Below are 22,426 nucleotides of genomic sequence, written 5' to 3'. Positions count from 1 at the left end.
CAGTGCCCTATGCACCATTGGGGTGCGGATAAGGGTTTTATTATTATTATTATTAAACTTAAGTCACAAAATTGCTTTCAATCATTAATTTTGTTGAAAGTTATGAATTGTTTTATATCCCGCTGATAATTAAATTTGCCATTGAGGCAGGTCTGCGGTCGCTTAGATAATTTCACGAAACTCTTTCAATTTCGGACAATATTCACAAAAAATGAATGGTCGTCATTAAGTAAGACGGCCTTTCATAATTATTATATGTGAAGATTTACATCATGTGGCAACTCTTACCAAATACTAAATGATAATCTTCTCGGATTCATCTAAATGTGACGTTCAAATGCACTTAATTAAATAGGAGAAGAAAAAAAAACAAACCATTTTAAGGTTACTCAACACGTTCGTATTATAATTACAGCCCCAAGACGCAGGGCCGTATTTAATTTTGGAAATTTATCAGGAAAAGTTCTTGCTCATAAACTAATATTAGGTATAATACAATATAATGTAACATTGTTTTACAATCACTATAAATATTTAATTATAATTTAATTATAATGTCTACCGGTTTCGAAGCTAACCGCTTCTTTATCAAGACTGATTAATACTAAAAAAACGGTAGACATTATGGTTAAGTTATAATAAAATATTTATAGTGATTTTAAAACAAAGTTACATTTAAATTATAAAATGGAAAATCACAAAGTAAATTCTAAATTATAATATTAGGTACTTTTACTTATATTAGATAATGATGGGGAAAATTGAGGGACAGCGTGATCCTGGCAGAGGGCAAACATCCTGGGTGCGCAATATAAGAGATTGGACCGGGATGAGACACGTGGGGAATAGTTCCGGGTCGCCCAAGATAGAGAATCCTTCGCCAACGTCAAGAAGAATAATGAGATACGTTACTTTTATTTTTAATACTTACTTACATCGTTATTTAAAAAAATTGTCTTGCATTTAATATGGTAAATATAATTAAATTAATAATTAATATAATTATGACATAACATAGCAGCCTCGTATTTGATTAAAGAATGTTTAGAAATCCATGGCAAATTAAGATGATTGGTTGCTTTGTAATGTAATATTAATCGTTCAGTTGCATCAAATACATGATCTTGATTTATATATTTATAATACAAACGTTTGTGAGAGGCATATGTTAGGCATGGGCAATCGAATAAAAAATCCGAATTTTATGTTTAATACCTTCCGTAAAATAAGTCGTAACTTAATTCGGTTGGATTCAATAAAGTATGTAGGTACAGCTAATATAGATATATATAAGATATATTTGACATTTTGACTTGTTTTTTGAAAAACTTGTGTTGAATAGAAATGTAAAGAAACATAATTTAAGAAAAATTACAAATACGTTCATAAATTTCGGATTAATTTTGCTGGCTAGTACTGTGATTCCGTGCGAAAATTAACGTTTTTACGAAGTAGATAACATTAAATTTCATTTCATTGGTTAAAAATATATTTTTCCGGTAAATTTAACATCCACAAGCGGTTTCAAAATACGCAATTCATTGAAAATATAAAGCCAGAAGTAATATAAAAGCTATCTACACTCCTTATTTAAATATTAACTTCGGTGTGGAATCCCTGCCCGGCTGTTAAATTGGTATCTGATAGTATAAGACCGGAACCTTTTTTACTCTATTCAGCAACAAAAATAAACCTATCTTTTTTCTTGATGACTATGAAAATCTTTTAGGTGTTATTAAGGTGTGTGTGAATAAATAAAGCGAAAGTATTATTGAATCATAAACGTTTGTGTAATTGAATAATGTGATCCGTAATATTTTAGTGTGTCCATATCTACATATGTTTATTCACAAAAGCTTGATTTTGCTCGACTTACGGATCTGACATATCTTTATATGTATTTTCTTGATATCTCAGCATAGCTTTAATTATTTTGTTGTTGAAATGGAAATATTGGAGTCTACAGAGGACTTACGAACTATCATCGGCTGGTTCAAGTGAAACATTTACCATTCAATCCATGATTGACAAACACGTTACTCAAATTTTGGAAATTGTTTATATGCTTCAAAATGAAGCACAATCGATTAACTGAATTAATATGAGTATTAATGAAATAAACAGAAAAAGTTTAAACAACTAAGAGCTTTCGTTGAAGACAATACCAAAGTAATAAACTATTTTTCAATCATGTACCATTCTACACTTTTTTTCCTTTTTATAGACACGCCTTTATTATTTGTTGGGCGTATCGAGATGACAAGCCTTAAAGAGAGTTTATTTATTGTGGTTAATATTATTTAAGCCCGGAAATAAAAAAAATTATATGTACCTACCTAAACATCTCTATGCAATGATTTAATATTATCGGGTTTCATCATTTCCTGTTTGTACAAACGCGGTAGGATATAATATTATAAAACAATAATACAAATTTACTTCTGCAATCAATATAATTGGGGTTAGCAGATAATAAACATTTTTTTGTAAATAACAGTATCCAATAATTATATATAAAAAACATAAACTATTTACACTGAGTGTTTTTCCTTGCTTATTTTATAGTTATGTATTTATTTTTAGATAAAATAAATATTTAAAAAATTAATTTTTCTTTCTGGCATATTTTGTCAGGGGATTGCTAAAAGTATTAACCATAAATCATCATTTGTTAATGTTTCAAAAAGTTTCTTGGATGTTTTCCGTAGATACTTTGTGGCACATTTTATAAACGTTATAAAATAAAACAACTTTGTTTTTCATCACATTTTTTATTGGTACATTTTTCCTCCCAGTACATGTTAAATCCTGATGATGACAAGGTTCTTGTGGAAACCAGTTGGAGAAAAAAATGTACCAATAAAAATAATGGCTTAAAACAAAGTACTTATATTTTATAAAGTTTCAAAAAGTGCTTGATCTGGGCGCGGATCTGCCTAAAATCATTTACAAACTATAATTACAAAAAAAAACTTTTTTACAAGCTACAAATGAAAAATAAATTATTCTCAATTATTTGTCAGTCACATATTTAGTTTATGTATTTAAATACTTTTTTGATAACGGAGATATTCCTGAATAAATTAATTTCTAAAACAACATCGTTTAAGTGTTATAACGAGTGTGCTGATAGAATCTCACATTTGCAATTCGTAACACTACGAACTGAACCACTATCAAACTCGACTATTGTAAAAGGAATAACATATGTATATATTTACTTAAATTAAATATACACCATTTATTAGCATGAAACCAGTCAATATGCATATTTTAAATTTAATTGGAGAGTGTATTTGCTTTATTATCATTTTTATTTATTTGTCATACTAAGTATCTTACTTTCTATTCTTTAAACATCTCATAAAAATAGAATCTGACATCGAAGTATTCTTTAAAAATAGTTAAATAATATATTATTCTGAGAAATAAAAAGACTTTATTTTTTGATCCACTCACATTTTTACTAACAACCAACTAGTTTCGGCAACAACCTGTTGCCCTCTTCAGGGTTTGATTAATGACTTAAATTAGTTTGTTGTTAATTAAATATTGAGTGGATCAAAAAACAAAGTCATTTTATTTCTCAAAATAATGTATCACAATGATCCACATAGTTAATGCTTTCAATATTCAAAATAGTTGAATAATACTTCTTCGCCACTTACAAATATAAACCTGGTTAAAACTTAATTTATTTTTATTGCATTTAAGAAATGCGATCGATTAAAAAAATCTCTGCAATTATGCAAAGATTACAGCGATAAAAATGGCGTGTAAATGTTTGAAGACCGCTGTTCGCGGTGACTTGAGAGGCTCGCGGCCGCTTTTTGGGAAGAGATCGGAAAAATTATAGCCCGGCGAATATTTTGTAACATTTCAGTTAACAATAGGCCGACGTCGACTGAAAATATTAATCAATTTAATTACATACACCGTAACGTGTGTGCAAATAGAGAAACAAAATTATTTCCAGTCTTGCCTCACTGGCCGCCATTCTGCAGTCGACCCGACTCGGACACTGGCCGTGCGAAGATGCGCCACACGCCATTAGGAAATGGCTCCATATTATGCATATTCAAATATGTACTGCCAATAGAAACACAATGGGACTTGCCAACTCACTTTCGGGGACACGTTCAGGGCTGCAATTTGCTAACGTAGCATACATTTTCCAATGAAACATTTTCTAGGATCTAGCATTAGCAAATTGATTTATGTAAAAAATTACAAGACAATCGGCAGGGACCATTTTTATTGAAAGGATGACGAACAAAAATGTAATGACGGTCATAATAACGCATTTCTAGGTGACTACAGTATCACCTATTAAAAATAATCAATTTGTAAGGAAACCTATTGATTTAAGATTTCTTTTTGGAACTATATTCTACATTATAAAATATCAACCGTGTAAGTATATAATTTTTTCCACACAAATTTTATTTGACCAGTGACCGGGTTTCGTCGTTACGACGGTCACTGATCAAATAAAACTTAGTTTTGGAATATCAATGAAAAAAAAAATATTTTTTTTAACATCGCGACACAGATGGAGAAGGATATAGAAGTCTGGGTATTTACAGGGCTTACGACCTATCATTGACTATCATCGACTGGTTAAGCGATCACTTTACACGGTGCAACATTCATCATTCTACCCATGATTGAGAACCACAGTACTCAAATTTTTGGAACTCCTACATATATCATTAATCTCATGACAATGTACATTACGAACAGCATTTTTTTGCATTTAATGTCGTGTTAAAATCGTAAGTCATCCAAAGATAATCTAGGTTGTTCATATTTTTGTTGACTTTTGTTTACCCATATTATTGTTATGGGCCATTAAGTGTTTACAGCCCCAGCGTTACGCATAGACGAAGCAAGCAACCACCCATGGCGGTCAACTTAGGGGAGCGGGCGGCCGAGAAAAGGTCAAATCAAACAATTTTCTTTGATAACTTTGTAGTTTTTCGGTCAATTTGATCAATTCTTTGTTCAACGCCTATGACCTGTTTTACACGTCAAAATATGATGCGAAAAAAAAAATTGGTTCCTTTCGCTGAGCTGAAAAAGTATATTGACTGTGGCGGCAAAACGTATCGCGCCGTACTGGCCATTTTATAAGTAACGAATTTTGGTTATTTACTTTTAAAACATTTCAACTAAGCGATCAAAAATCGTTGGTATGTAAATTTACAAAATTATATCGATTATAAATAATAATAAAAATACTATGCCATATATTTTGTAGTTCTTTTGTTAGAGATGTGACTTATGAGTAACTGATACTGAGTTACCCCGAATGGGACGGTATTACTTTTATCGGTTTATATCTCTTTCCAAGTAAAGTTTTTTTATGTCAAATTTCTGCCCTGATTGGCTTTAAATTATCGAATCTAAAGTGACGACTTATAAAGAAGTCCTTTTCTATTTTATTCATATCTATTTTTTATGAAATACATATACTATACTATATTTTACGATATTTTTGGGCTAGATTTCAATTTATAATAATTATTTTAAAAAAAAATGTTTTTCATGTATTTGATATCCCTGAATAAATTTTAAATTGACAGCCTTACTTTTAAGAGAGTTTCCTTACAGAAAAAAATCTTTGGATGGGTAAACTTTTAAAAAACAATTTTGCTATTTTTTTACTAGTTTTAACATTAAATATTTTATGATATGGTCCAGTTGTTTCAACTCGTAGTCTCTGCACTCTACACTTCATCAACCTTTGATCCATTTTACAATTTCCCTGTCGTAATGTTCCAACGAATAAAATATGGCCGATTGTGTTCACAGTTGACCAGGCTGAAGAGTTCTAGCAGGTGGAAAAATAGTCGAAATTACATAATAACGTTTCTTGGCAGGTACCTGGGCCATTTACTTCCTTATCGGCATAATGATTAAGGTTCTTATACTTGGTATACTACAGTTCCCTTTTTGTAATGAATAATCCCAATTAAAATAGTATACATATAGTATATATAGTATGGTGTAGTTTTCGTTTTTGTTAGATGAAAACAGTTTTTGGTAAGGAAAAAAATACAAAATAATCTTTATATGATAGTAATTATCATTGTTGCATTTTCACCCTAATGTACACTATTTTATATATATGCTATACATGCGTATCATAAATGAATCAAGTGAGATAAATTTTGCACGAATAATGAAAGAATTAAAAAAATATAAATAACTTTATCACATATTTTGGCGGTACGCATGATTGTGTCCAACTATTATATTGTTCCATGTACAATAAACTAACTAACTAACCATCAAGCCGCTTCTCCGCAGGGGTAGGCAGAGAGAATAGAACGACATACCACCCTGTCATTCAAACATTATTCGCCTCTATGAGGAGATGTATGAACATACACGTCGATTATTTCGACTTCTGACCCGAGTTTTAATATAGTTTTACTCGACATTTCATTACTAAAGGCGCAATTTCCGGGATTCAATTTCATGCTATCTACAAAAAAGTATTACATACAAAAAACAAACTAATTACTGAGTGGAAATGTAGAACAAATCGTGATTGGAAAACAGCCACATAAAAATTAAGAGAAACGGCAATTTCGTATTATTAATGTCAAACAATTGCCAAATATTTTCGCGGAATGTAATGCACTTCCTAGAATTGTGTTTTTGTAATTATTTTATACTTCCTTGCAGAAACACAGTACATATTACCGCACACTTAATTCTTCCATTGTTCGTAGGTTTAGACGTGCAGTTTTTAGAAAGAAGATGTTTTAATGTGTTCACAATTAAATAAATTACGTTATGGTTACAGCCCGTTGCTAAGCAAAGAATTGCAAGTGTTTTCTAGAGTAAGAACATTAGGGAAAATAATAAAATTAACTTTATTTAGGAAGTGATTCTTATTACTTATATAACACAAGTTAGCTAATATTATATGTTCGATATATACTTATATATATATATATATATTTTTAAATTATGCTATGGTAGCAATTTGCTAGCAAATAGGAATATATGCATAAGATCAAATCCTGGACTTTAAAAATCTACATGACCATTATTAGACCACTCTATTTATTTCCTTTTCAGTCTTGTTACGTCAAATTTAATAGATATTTCATTCAGAGTAATTAAAAAAACATTTATAATTCTAAAATCAGGTGAGAACTGAAATCTCAAAGATACAATAAGTTCATCAATTTCGTTATACGTTGGGAAAACGCTAAATTTTAGTGGTTTTACTGTAATTAATAAATAATAGCACTCCATTTGATCATTAGTAAATTCAATTAATCTCAATACAGCACCAACCCATTCATTAAGAAATCATTAAAAAAGTATTTGCGACACGATGAAAAATGAAATAGATATCGTACAATATTTATTAAGTACTATCTACACCCGGCCACGCGTTGCTCTGGCTCAGTTTGTTAAAATGGTAAAAAATAGAAGTATAATTTATAATATAATATGTTTATTTTGGCAATTCTAGTGAAACAAAGAAAATATTTGAAAAATATATAAAATAATGCTACCGAAAATATTAAATATGTTAAATGACAGCTGCTGTCAAGCAGCACGCTGTCCGCCATGAGCAATGTTTAGTATTGGGTGTGTTGCTATTACGTTCAACAGATGGCTCTACCATTGTGGTCAAAAAAACTGTTTCTACCCGTCGCGCGTATTGAATGCTGGGCTTTGTAAAAATTGCAAAGCGATTGGTGAATAACTTTAGGAGATCTGAGATGTTGAACAAATTACGTTTACTTTTTTATTTATATTATTTTAATAGAACAAAATATTTATTAACTTCTATGCTATTTTCGGAGAAAAGTTTTTTTTTTTAAACAAATATCCGAGGTCTACTTTAGAACCTATAGGTATGGAAGCTTTGTAATATAGAAATTTCAATAGCTACAAAAAATCGACTGGGATTTTCATATAAATAAATAGTATCTTGAAATTAAAATGATTACCAATTATAATTAATAGTATGTCAAAACCGGTCATCGTAAAAAAAATAATCGAAGGGGAAGTTATACAGCTAGATCAAGAAGCAACAAAAAAAGCTCGAAGGAAAATTTGCCAGAGAACTACCTTTTGTTATCTAATGACATGGGGACATTATTTGACAGAAAAGATGGGATCATTTTTAAAACATGTATACCTATGGTTATATGGTTCTTTGAAAGAAAGGTAAGAAGTTCTTGACAGAAATATTCCAGATAAGTGGGTACACCATGGCGCGCGGCGCCTGTCACTTCTTGGCACAGCAAGTTACTTGCGTAACGCGGTAGGTACGTATGAAATATTGGAATGTGTGACCAAAGGAAAAGAAGATACTCCGTGAAAGGAGTTGCTGCACTCTGTGCAGTTTGAGGCTATTGGGAATATTGCGTAAATATTATTATTTCTACACTTCTTCGTATGGTAATCTTGAGAACGTAAAATTCATGAGATTATGTACGTACCTACTGTAGTGTGGAAAATGCAAATTTATAATCATGGGTATAGAGTATGTACATTCAATCTTGAATCACATACTCGGAATCATGTAAAGTTTAAGGCTTGGCATTCGTTAAGTCGCATTCGTCCACCGGAGACCACCTGAGAGGTCACATGTGTTTTCACGCCCGTTTTTTTTTTAAAGATTGTGATTTTTTTGTTTTTGTTTTTGGATTAAGTAAAAATGGAAAAAAATATTTTTACATTTATATTAAATGCATTGATAACTTTTTGATATGGTAATAAAACACTCCTTATCATCCATTGTTCACTTTGTGTAATACCACTTTTATAAACACTTATTCGTGACTACCGGTTTCGGATAATCATTCCATCATTAGGTCATTAAAATAAAATTATTACGATTTGACATTTGTATATGAAAAAAAATATTTTATGTTTTTTTTTTTTTTACTTTTTTACTTTTCAATAACTCTATTCTTTTCAAAACCATATAATTTTTTCGAAGAAAAACTTATTTTTTCAATGTAAAAACGGTGTTTTAAGAAAAAAGTAAATTACGTAAAATGTTACCTGAATTTAGAGAATAGTTGCGACCTAACGAATGCTGGACCTTAAACCCAGTGTCGGGTTTCTGGAGGGCGCAATCGTACTGGAAATACATTACCTCAATTGTTTGGGCTCTACTTCCGATGACTAAGTATTTTCAAATTGTGAAAAACGGAAAAAAAATTGGGAGCCGATGACCATTTTTTGTTACCGATTCAAAATGGAAGGCAAAGGTTGACATTGTGGTGGGAATGAACATTGTATTATAATTTATTTTTATTTTGTTTTCACCTTTTGTGAGATTTTTTGAGGCGAAGGGATGATCTCCTTTCCTTCATGTGTTAATGATCTAGATAACACTGCGTTTATATGATGCAGTGCCCTATGCACCATCGGGTGCGGATAAGGGTTTGAATGAATGAGATTTTTTACAAATTGATAATTTTTTCACATTTTTTTAATGGCATGAAAAACACGATTGTACACTGTATCCATTTTTTAAATTTATAAATACACATATCTTTTATTGATGTTTTCTAAACATTTTTTAAACGTTTAAGTGAGCTACAACTTATGCAATACCGCTTATCATGTTCTTACTTAGGCCGCAACTTTATAAGTTAAGCCTAAGTAGGAACTTATTATATTGTATGATTTTACTCTGTTACTATAATTTCAGGAATTTTTTAGTGAAAAATTGTAGGTAAAAACACTCGCTATATTTTTTAAACATTTTTTTGTCTCGGTTTATATACGTTTTGGCGCCATATTTATGTAAATTTGATTCCAAATAAGAAATTTAACCAACAATCACTTCGCTTATACGCAGGGGTATTCAGAGAGAATAGAACGTCAAGTTCTGTCTTTATAAACATCCTTCGCCTCTTCCACATTCATGCAACTCCTCATACATACTCGCCAATTATTTCGACTCCCGACTTGGCCACTTTCAAGTATTTGACATACCTGATCATGTCAAGAGTTCCTTGGTCTCTCTCTCTGCTCCTTTTTCCAACTACATTCACCTCACACAATTTGTTTAACCGTTCTTTCCTCACTCATTCGCTCGAGATGTTCAAATCATATCAAAACACTTTTCTTAATTTTATCGATAATGCTTATCTCAGCTTTGCATCCTTTTCTTATTTCACTATTCGAACGTCTACCCTACATCGTTTTGTCAAAATGTCTTAAACTCGTATAAATAAAAAAATATGTATGTAGTAATTTTTTTACATAAATGTATGATAAAGAAGTAACCAGGTAAATTTTTACCATTCTATAGATAACTTGGAAACCATAAATATTATAAATATTTTAATTTTAAATTGAATTATATTTCAAAAACATTTTAGGATAAAAATAATAATAAAAAAATTTAAATTCTCTACCAGAATATGGAGTTTCCAAGTAGGTACCTAAAGTAATAATGTAGTATTACAACATATTATTATATTGGCAACTTACGAAAATGGCGGCTAGAGCGGTCTTTTTGACAGAATTTGACATTTGAACACAAATAGTTAGTTTGTGATTTGAACATCGACTTTGTTTTAATATACATTTTCATGCACGGTGCTCTGAATTCTTAACTATTGCATTTTTTTGCTAAAGTATTTTGTATGTGATTTATTTACAGAGTGATAAAATGTCATTCGAAAACTTTTACTTAACTTATCTGTTTAAAGAGGCAAATGAAAACTCTTCAACTGAAATATGTGATGCTTGGCGAAATTCCCTCGTACGTTTGCATACTGAAAGCTTACAAAGGCAAGTATAGTTTATTTTTCACATTTTACTTTAAAAATATCATTCTGTGATTGTTCGAAAATATTTTTTTTAGTCATAGCTTCTTTACTACTTGGATTATTCTATTAACTTTATCTTTTTGTTTAAAACTTGTACTTATTTATCAAATATACACGCATTATTTATTTATGAAAATATAACGTCAAATGTGAAAAAATAAATGTGTGTAATGTTATATAAAAATAAAGTGGCGTGGCATTAGTCGTATTTTTAATGAAGGAAGAATTTTATTCTCATTTTATTGCTTTTCGTCCCTCGGAAATGTTCTTGCCTTAGTACTACACGTATTCTGAGCTATATTAAGTTAAGCTACATTGTTTTCGGGAAATGCGTAAAATCATCTTTTACATACTGTTAGTAGAAGGAAAGAAACCCGTATAAGCGTACTATTTGCTTACTTTTGGTAGAGAGCAAGAGACGCCAAAAAATATTTTATAGATCTGAATTAGGTTTGCGGTTACTTGTGATTTGTATACAACCCATTAGGGTAGTATACTAATTAAGGTCGGGGTCGATGAAAAAACTGCCTGATAACACAATGTGTTAATATGGTATTTGTATGGTATTTATTCTATTTGCCAACAAAACCACTAGACATTCCACACTAATTTTTATTAAAATCTATAAAAAAAATAAGGGAGATATAAAGGATAAAACTCCAGACATTTAAAGTTTGCCTATTATGCCAAAATTGTAACGACACAGTGGGATATCAGTTTGCACCTAGATGCAAGAATCACCTAGTGGTTGACATGCAAACAATGTTATCTAATTGTACCATTAATGCGAAGTTTGCATGGTTAATTCAGACCCTTTTCCTTTGATAGCAGGAAGCTAATGGGTGTGGAATCTTTTATACATTGGTTTTAAAACCGCATCTGCGCCAACTTGCCAATGGTGCAATATGTTACCAACAGAGAAAAATATTTTTTTTAAGTGAGCAAATTTGCACGATTTTGAAATGATGATAAGAGTATGTAAATAACCCCATTCTAAGGAATGATTCTTATAAATAAATAATGGTAATTAATAAATAATGATATTTCTTAAGAATTTTTTTATGCTTATAACATTTTAGGTTAAGTAATTCCACTAGCAAACTGATACTGGAACAAAGATTACCAGAATACTCCCAAATGTTTGCTGATAATTGTTCAAATAATTTCTTGGGACCCATTGATTCCCTTCTTCGAGGGAAAACCCAGACAAGACATTGCTCCGCATGGAAAAGTCAACTGAGGTAGAGTATTAATCGTGTTTGTTCAAATGTTATATTTATAGTTCGTAGTTAATTAAAATAAAGTTGGTGAAATCAGCAGTTCCGCGGTGCTGCACACTGTATAGCTGCTCAGGTTCCCACAACATTGCCATCCTTACTTTATGCTTATAATGTGGACCTAATTTAATCGTTAGTTTCTGACTCTTATCCAAACCTAATGTTATATAGGGCACTGTGCTGAATCGACATAGTTTCAACTTGATGTATTTCATTATAACTTTAGTTCTAACTGAAAAAAATGCAGTTAATCATATTTTTCTTGGATACAAAACTCGAGAAACTCAGAGTAAAAATTTTCTCCTGTAAAATTGCATCTTGCGGTTTACGATGTACATAAGAGCTTTTAATATGAAACCAGATATTCACTTATACTAGTGGAATATATTGACAGGAGGACAATATATGTGTTATATTGAAAAGGAAATGATGGAGAAGTGAAGAAGAAGATAGAAAAGGGATGGTTGCAACAATCGAGGTTGAATATCCGTACTTGTACTAGCTTATCTAACATGGAAACTGCTAATGTGTACGAGTTTCTTCAATTCTTTTTTTACAATTCGAATTTTGGCTGTTTATAAGCGTAAATAAATTTTTGTTTGAAATGTTTAAAGGTGGTCTTTTATATGCTAGTGAATCAAAATGAATTAACCTTATATTTAAAAAAATATATATTTCAGCTCTTTCAACTTTGATGCATTATCAAAAATGAAAGGATATTGTAATGAATCTGCCGCATATTGTGATTTAAATAAAAATCTCCCCTGTAAAAGTGACTCTTTTACGGATAATGATGTGCGTATACTCTTAGAAAAAAAGGAACTGATTAATGAAGAACTTATCCATAACAAGTTAAATCATAATGATCCTGTAAAGAACAATGGTTGTGAGCAGACCGGGAGTAGTAATATGATTGCAAATAAAATGGATCTGTCATATAAGGCCAAAGTGTTCCCTAATAACGGTAACTTTAAGCCACAAAGTGAAAACCAATTCAAGAAAACATTTCAACCGGTTTCTGCGCCAAAACCGCAATACCATCCTAGTAATATTTTCCAAGCGAATAATGCGAGTCGACCTAGTAATGTGGAAACTAATCTACCCCGTAATCAGCCTTACTCCAAGTGCCCTAGCGCAGATACAAGCGCACCAGATCTTTATGGATTTAGGACTGCGCATTCTGAACTTGCGTTGCAAAATAAGAAGAAATATGGAAATGCACATCAAAATTATCAGCAAGTTGCCGAAAATAATGTGGTCAAACGCAGTCTTGGTACAACGAGATCAGTTCAGAGTAAATTCATTCCTCCAATCCCCTCGGGGTAAGTTTGATTTAAAAAACCTAAACTAAAAATTAAGATATTGTATAAAATCAACAGTCTCTATACTGTTGTTAAATGAAATTTCAGCTTTGATTCCTAATTGACATAATATTATTATAAATGAAGGATGAATTATGTGCTTCATGGAAGTGATGCATACGCTATGCATCACTTCCATGATAATACATTTTTCTTGCATATTGATAAAATATGATTCAAGGTATATTTTTTCAATATGCAAAAAAATTATATGAAATCCATAATGATTATATAATTGACTGACTTTTAGAAATAACGAAACGACAGTGCAGTCTGAGGAGGTCGTTGATGAAAGGCTAAAACATATTGATCCGAAAATGGTGGAACTCATACAAAGCGAGATCATTGATTCAAGTGCTCCAATTGGTATTTATTTATTGTAATATTCGTTAGCATTGTTATATAATACAAGTAAAAAATTAACATAATCAGTCCTCTTCTACATGCACCTAATTTTCATAAAGAAGAGTTTAAAAATTAGTTTGCCATCCTCTCAGCAGTGAGTTCTTGCAAACTAAACTGTGTCTTGAAAAGTGAGATATATATATATTTTTTAAAGGCTTGCAATATCGTAGATTAATAAAAAATGAACTAGTTTTGTTATTAAAAATGTAACTACAATCAGTATATGTATAATAAATTAACAAGCAAAAAAACAACAACAAAATTAAGTAATTCTAAATTATAGGATGGGATGACATAGCTGGGTTAGAGTTTGCGAAGACAGCTATTCAGGAAGCCGTTGTGTGGCCGCTCCTTAGACCGGATATTTTCACTGGACTTAGAAGGCCTCCCAAGGGAATCTTGCTCTTTGGTCCACCAGGAACCGGAAAGACTCTAATTGGTAAATATATTTTGCTCTAGGTACTGAGATCTTAAATACTTAAACCTTATAGTTCACGAATCAAGGATGAGTCATATTGAAAAACTTTTTTAAGTGCCGCCAGTATGGTCAGTAAGATCATTGATGTTTCTGTGAACTTTAATTACAACAAGAGACAATTGAAATGATTAATTCCTTATTGACATAAAAAGTTGTGAATTTAAATTAATCTCTAAGGGTGAAGACTGACCGGAGCATTTCGTCGTAACGTAACATGTTACGATGCGAGCATTCAGGCAGTCAGTACACTGAGCTGAGCGCTCCATCCATAGTGTCGGATGCTCGCCGCGAGCGATGTTACAACGACATGCTCCGGTCAGTCTCCACCTTAATGTTTTACTGTGTATTCTGTCTATAGCAGCGAATTGGCCCTGAAATTATGTGTGCTTTGCCTAGAATAATTTTTGTTCAATGCATTCATATTGTACTGGTGTTGCAAAAAACAAAGGAAAGGCTGCAGACGTGATTTATTTATATTATTGCGTAACGAGGTACAGATTGATTGCATTTTGCCTTTTTAATCAACTTTTATCACAAAATTTCCAGAATTATGGATAAAACAAATGAAAATACACATAAAAAATTTGACACTTTCATTAAAGCCACTAATAAAATCTATACATTTCTTTCTATATGTACATAAGTTAGATTTGTGAATGTTAATTTCCTTTTTTACAAGAGTTAGATATGTTTATGTTGCAGGTAAATGCATCGCCTCGCAGTGTTGCGCAACATTCTTCAGTATTAGTGCATCGTCCTTGACTTCCAAGTGGATTGGAGATGGCGAGAAAATGGTTCGGGCGCTGTTTGCTGTAGCAAGATGTCACCAGCCTGCTGTTAGTGTATAGTAGGCATATTAATTTTTTATTTACAGCTATATGTATATGATTAAAATTACAGTAATCAGTTTTCAGGTTGTATTTATCGACGAAATTGATTCTCTCCTGACACAACGAAGTGATGCGGAACATGAAGCTACCAGGAGAATTAAGACTGAATTTCTTGTCCAACTTGATGGTGCTGCAACAGGTATTTTTTTCTATTCATTAACACAATGCAGATGAAGAAATTACAATGAGTAACTTAGGTACTACGTAAAATTCAATGCAAAATATTTTTTTTTCAACATGCTAAAAATAAACTTTTAAAGAAGTTTATTTTTTTCTTCTTATATAAAACGTGTAATTGATTTTAAAAATTTGTAGGTGATGAAGATAGATTTTTAGTTATTGGAGCCACCAACAGACCACAAGAATTAGACGAGGCAGCGAGGAGACGATTGGTTAAAAGATTGTATATTCCATTACCAGACATTAAGGTATTAAGATTGTTTAATTGGTGACACCCATCTTAGCTTTTTAGTACAGGTCAAATCTCTTTGTAGCGAATACCGAATTAACGAAATTTCCAGTAAAATGAATCTGCAATTTGTCCCCGGAAAACTTCCATAGAAAATGTACTGAACCAAAATTCAATGTAGCGAAGCCGAACTCAGAATATTGAACTTTTTTTTTCAAATTTTTAAAATGATGTTACAATTCATTTCAAAACATTGAGAAATCCAAATGAAAATTTCTGTTTTTTTTTATCAAAAATTAAAAACCTATTTGAACTTGCTTTTCAATTCACTTTTCTTTAATTGCTTATAAATTTCTTTTTTCAAATAAAGTCTCACAGTTTGAAAATCATAGTTTCATTTCTGTTATGTCCTGTAGTAGGTAGGTACCTATATTGTATTGATCACTGCCCGGAAGATCGGGTGTAGTCTAACAGTAATAACTAATTTTAATTTTCTAATAAGAGTGGGTATAATATAGCGCTAAAATAAATTTAAAATGTGTCATATCCTATATATCCAGTGTAACAAATTTTCATTAAAGCGAAATATTTTTTGGTCCCGTGAAATTCGTAATACCGAGATTTGACCTGTATATATTTCTTTGCTTATAAGAATTGCAGCGATCTTATTTTCTCTCGTACCTAATGAGCAGTGTATTCCAGGCCCGTCAGCAGATTGTACATCGCCTCATGAGCACCGAGCGACATTCCCTGACAGAGGAAGACATGCGCAGAGTAGCGGAACTGGCAGACGGCTTCTCAGGGGCTGACATGAGGTCTCTCTGCTCCGAGGCCGCCCTGGGCCCCATCAGAGCCGTGCCACTCTCGCAAATAACCAACATTCAATGTGATCAGGTCAGTATGCTATTTCATTCATGCAAGAACCATAAACAAAACGTACAAGCAATATTTTATTTTTAAAAATCAATATCAAAGAACAAACCGTAGTCGTACAGGAGAAAGTGACCAACTATCAAAACGTAAAATGCTCAAGAGGGCCATTTAAATCACTTTTGCTTGGCAAGAAAATAAACACCAATGCAGTTAGTCATTTTTAACAAGTCAATATATTATACTTCCAAGTTTAAAATCCTTTGGGATTTTTTCAGGGCAATATTAAGCTAGTAAGATATCAAATAGTCAACGATCACGTTTTTGTAAAACAATGCACTTGATCACTTTCTCCTGTATGACTACGAAATATTTATGATTCTCACACATGCAATTTGCTATTACAATTTTTTAAGTTTCACATTTTGAATAATAATGTTGGGAACACTGCACAAGAGCATGCGGTATAACCGTTTATTTGGATCACCCTACTTATGTACTCAATTCATTACAAAACAAATTAATATAAATGTCACATACAAATGAATATCTAATATCCATCCACCTACTTAACATATCAAACGCCAATATATTATGAAACCTTAGTTAAAAATTCATTTTTACGCTCTTTTTGTGGCAATTAACTGGTATTTTCAATTCCCAGTAAATAATTTGCACCCATATTCAATCCAAAAATATTTTGTTATATGTATTGAATTCGTCTAATATCAATCCACCTACTAAACATATCAAACGCCAATATATTATCAAACCTAAGTTAAAAACTCATTTTTTGCAGTCTTTTTGTGGCACTTAACTGATATTTTCAATTCCCAGTAAATAATTTGCATCCATATTCAATACAAAAATATTTTATTGTATGTATTGAATTCACACGAGTGATGTACTCAATTTTGCTAATAGATTATTGTTCAAGTGCGTAGCTCATTTGAATCCCAAATTGTTCCATTTTTTTAAATGTTCAAAATTAAATACTTTGTTGCAGTGTATTATTTTGTAATAAAACTAATAAAACTTGTAATATCTCAAATATTTGTTTCTAGGTTAGACCTGTCAGCATCGACGATTTCCGAAATGCTCTCAGCCGAGTAAGGCCCAGTGTTTCTAGTAATGATTTGGAGCATTATATTGTTTGGGACAAAACTTACGGGTCTGGTTCCAATCTCATGTAAAAAAATTACTTTTAACCACTTCAATTTGTCTTCTTATTTTATTTACTAATTATTGTGCAAAGCAACTGAAGCAATGTTCAGTTGCTTAGCACAACAATCTTTAAAAATAAAAATTGATTTAAATAAAAAAAAATAGTCTCCAATTGTAAAAAAAAAAAAAATACTGCTACCTTTCAGGCATTATTTGACTTCAATACATATTTCGAAGGAACAAATTGGAAGAAAAACATTCATCGATTGATACATACCTTATTTTTATATTCACGGGATATGGCCATCATAAGATATTGTGTCGGGTTGTGGTCCAGTGGTTAGTGTCGCGGACTCTTTAGTCAGAGTTTCTCGATTCGAACTCACTCTACCACTATTTGATACCTATTTCTAATAATGAGCCGCTTATGCTTACAGAAATAGCATTAAATTTAAGTATTTTTATAAATAATAAAAACACAAATATTTCTGTTAAAAAAAAAGAATAATAAAGGATGTAATTGAAATGCACTTGTAGTTTTATCATTTATGTAATATAATTTTAGCGTTATTGCAAATCCCTTGATTAACTACAATTCGTAGAAAGTAGTTTTGAGTCCTCCGGGTTGTGTGCCCCAAATAACGAGATTGTAGTTGTACCCTCGAGACATATCCGACTGGAAGGAGATGGTGACGTTAGATTGCTGGAGTCCTCCATCAACTATCCTCACTGTAGCATTCTGAGTCCCCCCATACTCCGCCGCCATGATGTAGGAAATATTGACTCCAGGACCCTCAAATATTATTGTCCTTCCGATGGTCCCGCCAGTTATTGCACCCGTAGCGACGGTCCTCCTAATATATACACATTTAATTTGTATCAACATAATTAAAGCGGTTGACGAAAAATTTGTGACAAAAACAATCCTATTTATCTTTAAAGATGGAGACTGACCGGAGCATTTCGTCATAACGTAACACATTACGATGCGAGCATTCAGGCAGTCAGCACAGCGAGCTGAGCGCTCCATCCATAGTTTCGGATGCTCGGTGATGCTCGCCGCGAGCGATGTTACGACGTTGTGTTGCGACGAAATGCTCCGGTCAGTCTCCACCCTAAGACATTAGTATAAATAGGCTACAAAACAAATATGTATGGTAAAATTTATAAATGAATGGAAAAATATGTTATTTCTATTTAAAAAAAAATATTTAAAACATGAAACTAGTTGATTTTTTTTTAAATTATGAGTTGCGAATTGTTTTATAACGAAAATAAATGGAGGGACCACAGTATCAAAATAGTTTTCCTTATCACAAAGATTCAATTATTCAATTTAACGAAAAAAATTATATCTTTATTTCATCTGGTTATAATGGATGAACTAAGTAACTCGAAAACCATCTAGTTCTGGCATATTTTTTTCCAATCTAATAATTTAAATTAAATTACTCAATCAAGAGAGAATATATCATGAGTCTTCTTCTTCTTCTAACCCTTATCCGCACTCAATGGTGCATAGGGCACTGCATCATATTAACGCAGTGTTATCTTGATCGTCATTTATCACGAGTACACTGTAAATTGACCATGTCAAAATAAAATAATCTAGTTGAATAGTATGATTAAATGGTCACGCTCTGGTTCCGTGCTTAGTGCCGCAGACTCGAACCCTCTACCACAACTTGATACCTATTTTTAATACCGGGCTCGCTGTATATATAATAACACAAATATTCCTTTAAAAAAAAAATACTTCATGAATTCTGAGCCGTAGATTTAAGCTCAAAAAAAGTTTTAAACTAGGGTGTTTATGTAACATATGTACTATAATTTGAGAAACAAGTTCACAGATGTTTTTAACCGTTTAAATGAGATTATGTCAGAATGGCCACATGTGAATTTCAGAATATTTTGAGAAATATAGTCTTATTTTATTATATATTATGTGCATGTATAGAAAAAAGTGATTATCGAAATCTTGACAGATTAACTTCATTTATTATCTATTAGTTACTTACTCAATCAATAATTTATCAAAAATTCCAATTGATCCAACCAGTAAATTGGAAGATGGAGGACACTCAAAATCTTCATTATCAGTTAATTCTTCGCTCAGCACCGAAAATGTAAAAAGAGCTACACATACTAGTACTAGCCTTAACCTTGAGGTTAAGATATTCATATTGACACGTTTTACCGGTCGTTTCACTGACTGTTGTGCCCTATTTGCGTAATTATTAATCTCCAAAAAAATATTTTTGGAGATTATTTTGATACAAAGATAATGTGATGATAAAAGACTATTTGATAAGACATTGAATCTTCAATTAGAAAAGGTCCATCGGTTTTAATTTGTAGCACGCCATGTCGGCGATGTATTTCCAGGGTGATGGTAGAGTAAATGGTGGAACAGTAGAATTGAAATATCACATACATGTATTTCCTTAAATAGATATTTATGAAGTATAGTATCTGATGTTTTTCATAATAAATATAGAGTTTTAAAATACTTACTTCCCTTTTATTACACCCGATCACCGCTAACCAAAAAATGACTAAACATATTGCTCACTCCTTTCAAGAACGTCATAAATAAAAAATCATCAATTTTCAGTTGTACATGTTTTCGGAATGCCCAGAAAATGTACTATGTATATCCCAGCAAAAGAGGCATATTTTTAACATAATATTTACCCGCTACAGGGCAGAAAGTGTTGTTTTTGCATTTTGAAAAAAAGTTATTGGTTAATTATTTTTTAAATATACTGAATATTTTTCAAATGGAGGAAAAACCTTCAGGTTTTACCTAAAAATATCTGTTGCACAGTAAAAAGTGTTATACTTTAAACATTAAAAACGTTATCCTGAAAAATCAAGTTTTTTGATTTGTGACGTTCTTGAAAGGAGTGAGCAATACCTCAAAAATAAGCAATGTTAAAAAAAATCAATACAATCTGAATATGTAATCGGTTCTGAGAAAAATAAGTTTAAACCTTATGAAATCTCTAAATTAAACAGTTGTGATAGTAACTGCAGACACATTTGTGCAGTGGCATGGACGTGTGTGTCAGCCTTGGAAAATGGGGTTAATAAATTTAGAAAATTAATACTAGACCTATCCCGTGTGAAATTTACAAAGTCTGTTATAGAAGGGGACTCAATGTTACATAAAACACTATTAAAATACATTAATTAACATTAAAAGCCTTATTGCTAAAAAGCAGCATCTTCCAACCAACCAAAATTCCAAGGTATTGATTGACCTAACCGGGATTTAAACCAAGGACCCCTACAAGTCAGTAAAAAGTCAGGATCATGCGTAACCATGTATTTCATATAATTACAAAAAAATAGGCCAGAGAAAGGTAAAAATAAGTTTCAATGATGAAAAAATACAAGAAATATTTTAATTGAAAAATTTATTATTAGTGAAATAATGATTAATTTTTTTTCATTCTATTATTTGTTCCGATTGAAAAACAACACATCCAATATACATAAATGCTTTTATTTACAATCTGATCTAATTTGTGTTGCAGATAGGATAAAATATATCCTGAAAACAGCCTTTGTCACTCAATTCTCGTGTTTCATAATGATCATATGAAATGTGAAATTGGGAATAAAATAAACACATCTCGTACCATTAATAATATGCACTTTCAATAACTAAACATGTAAACTTAGATGAAATAATAAATGGTCCTCCAAAACCTTTGATTACTCGAATAGTTAAAAAAAATGATAAATTGTTCATTCCATGTCACATTGCACTACGTTGTACAGCAAAACACTATTCATTAAGGGAAATAAATACTTTTGCGTACATTCTAACATTAAAAAAATATTTACGTCATTCAAAGTCTTTTAAAATTTAATTAACTAGCGGAAATATGTATTCATTTCTTTACACGCTCTACCTTTGTTTCTTGCTTTGTACCAAATTTTAGGTAGCAATATTTAGAAAGTAATGAGCTAATGTAATTTCAATATTTATGATGTCATTTTTCAAGAGTGCAACAGCCCGAAAAGTGAAGATTTGTGACAAGTGACGAAAGACGACTCACTTAACACCATTCATGTTGAACATTTCCACTTTGATAAACTGCCTGCAAAAAAGCGCATCCACAAATCTGCCACGTCTTAAGTAAAATATTTATTTTATAACTAAAAAGAATAATTATTATATTATGTACAAATGCTTTAAATTATTAGAAGTATCAAACTACATTATACTCTATTCCATTGTATGGAATTATAGAGCTCTCACTCGGCTCGCCTAGTTTATGCTGTAAACTCGCAGTTTAGGTACTGGGAATAGAGCACATGCCGGTTGTGCTTGTTCCAATGGATTCAGACAGCGCACAAACTGTCGGTCGACCGTGGCAGCAAGTGGATGATGCGATAATTCAACAGTTTCAGATGAGGGATATGAGTGGGATGATCATCTCCGCCTTCTGTGTCGGAAATCTTCACAATTGACCAGCTTCAATTTCCTAAATATATTTGATCCTTCGGAACTATTCCATTTAAATTTTCTCTGACACGCTTATTTTTAATATAATTATTTGCTCTTTCAATAAAGACATAGGTTGTTAATATTCATCGCCATTATTGATTAAGAAAATAAATATTTAGAGAATAGCTAGGCATTATTGCGTAGAAAATATATGTACTATAACGACGATACAATTTAGATTTTTCTTCATTAACTTAATAAAATTACGTTAGAAATTATAAATA

The 22,426-nt window shown here is 31.5% G+C and overlaps 1 protein-coding gene across 2 annotated transcripts in view; it reads left to right on the top strand.

The window, feature by feature from the left end:
- LOC148306756 (fidgetin-like protein 1) overlaps positions 1-17,849 on the top strand; it is a 58,595-nt gene extending 40,746 nt beyond the window's left edge. For both annotated transcript variants that reach the window (XM_088264467.1, XM_088264468.1), the window contains exons 2-11: positions 10,658-10,788; positions 11,906-12,067; positions 12,784-13,425; positions 13,715-13,830; positions 14,153-14,308; positions 15,050-15,183; positions 15,262-15,376; positions 15,553-15,665; positions 16,349-16,540; positions 17,581-17,849. In XM_088264467.1, the coding sequence (XP_088120593.1) occupies positions 10,667-10,788; positions 11,906-12,067; positions 12,784-13,425; positions 13,715-13,830; positions 14,153-14,308; positions 15,050-15,183; positions 15,262-15,376; positions 15,553-15,665; positions 16,349-16,540; positions 17,581-17,709 (1,881 nt within the window). In that variant the 5' untranslated portion in view covers positions 10,658-10,666 and the 3' untranslated portion in view covers positions 17,710-17,849. The remainder of the gene's footprint in view (positions 1-10,657; positions 10,789-11,905; positions 12,068-12,783; positions 13,426-13,714; positions 13,831-14,152; positions 14,309-15,049; positions 15,184-15,261; positions 15,377-15,552; positions 15,666-16,348; positions 16,541-17,580) is intronic.
- Positions 17,850-22,426: the final 4,577 nt, after the last annotated feature.

This window comes from Brachycentrus maculatus, unplaced genomic scaffold, assembly GCF_059751285.1.
Source record: "Brachycentrus maculatus isolate JH-2025_06_01 unplaced genomic scaffold, ASM5975128v1 h1tg000227l, whole genome shotgun sequence".
Classification (NCBI taxonomy): Eukaryota; Metazoa; Arthropoda; class Insecta; order Trichoptera; family Brachycentridae; genus Brachycentrus; species Brachycentrus maculatus.
This window is presented reverse-complemented; position numbering and strand designations above follow the sequence as displayed.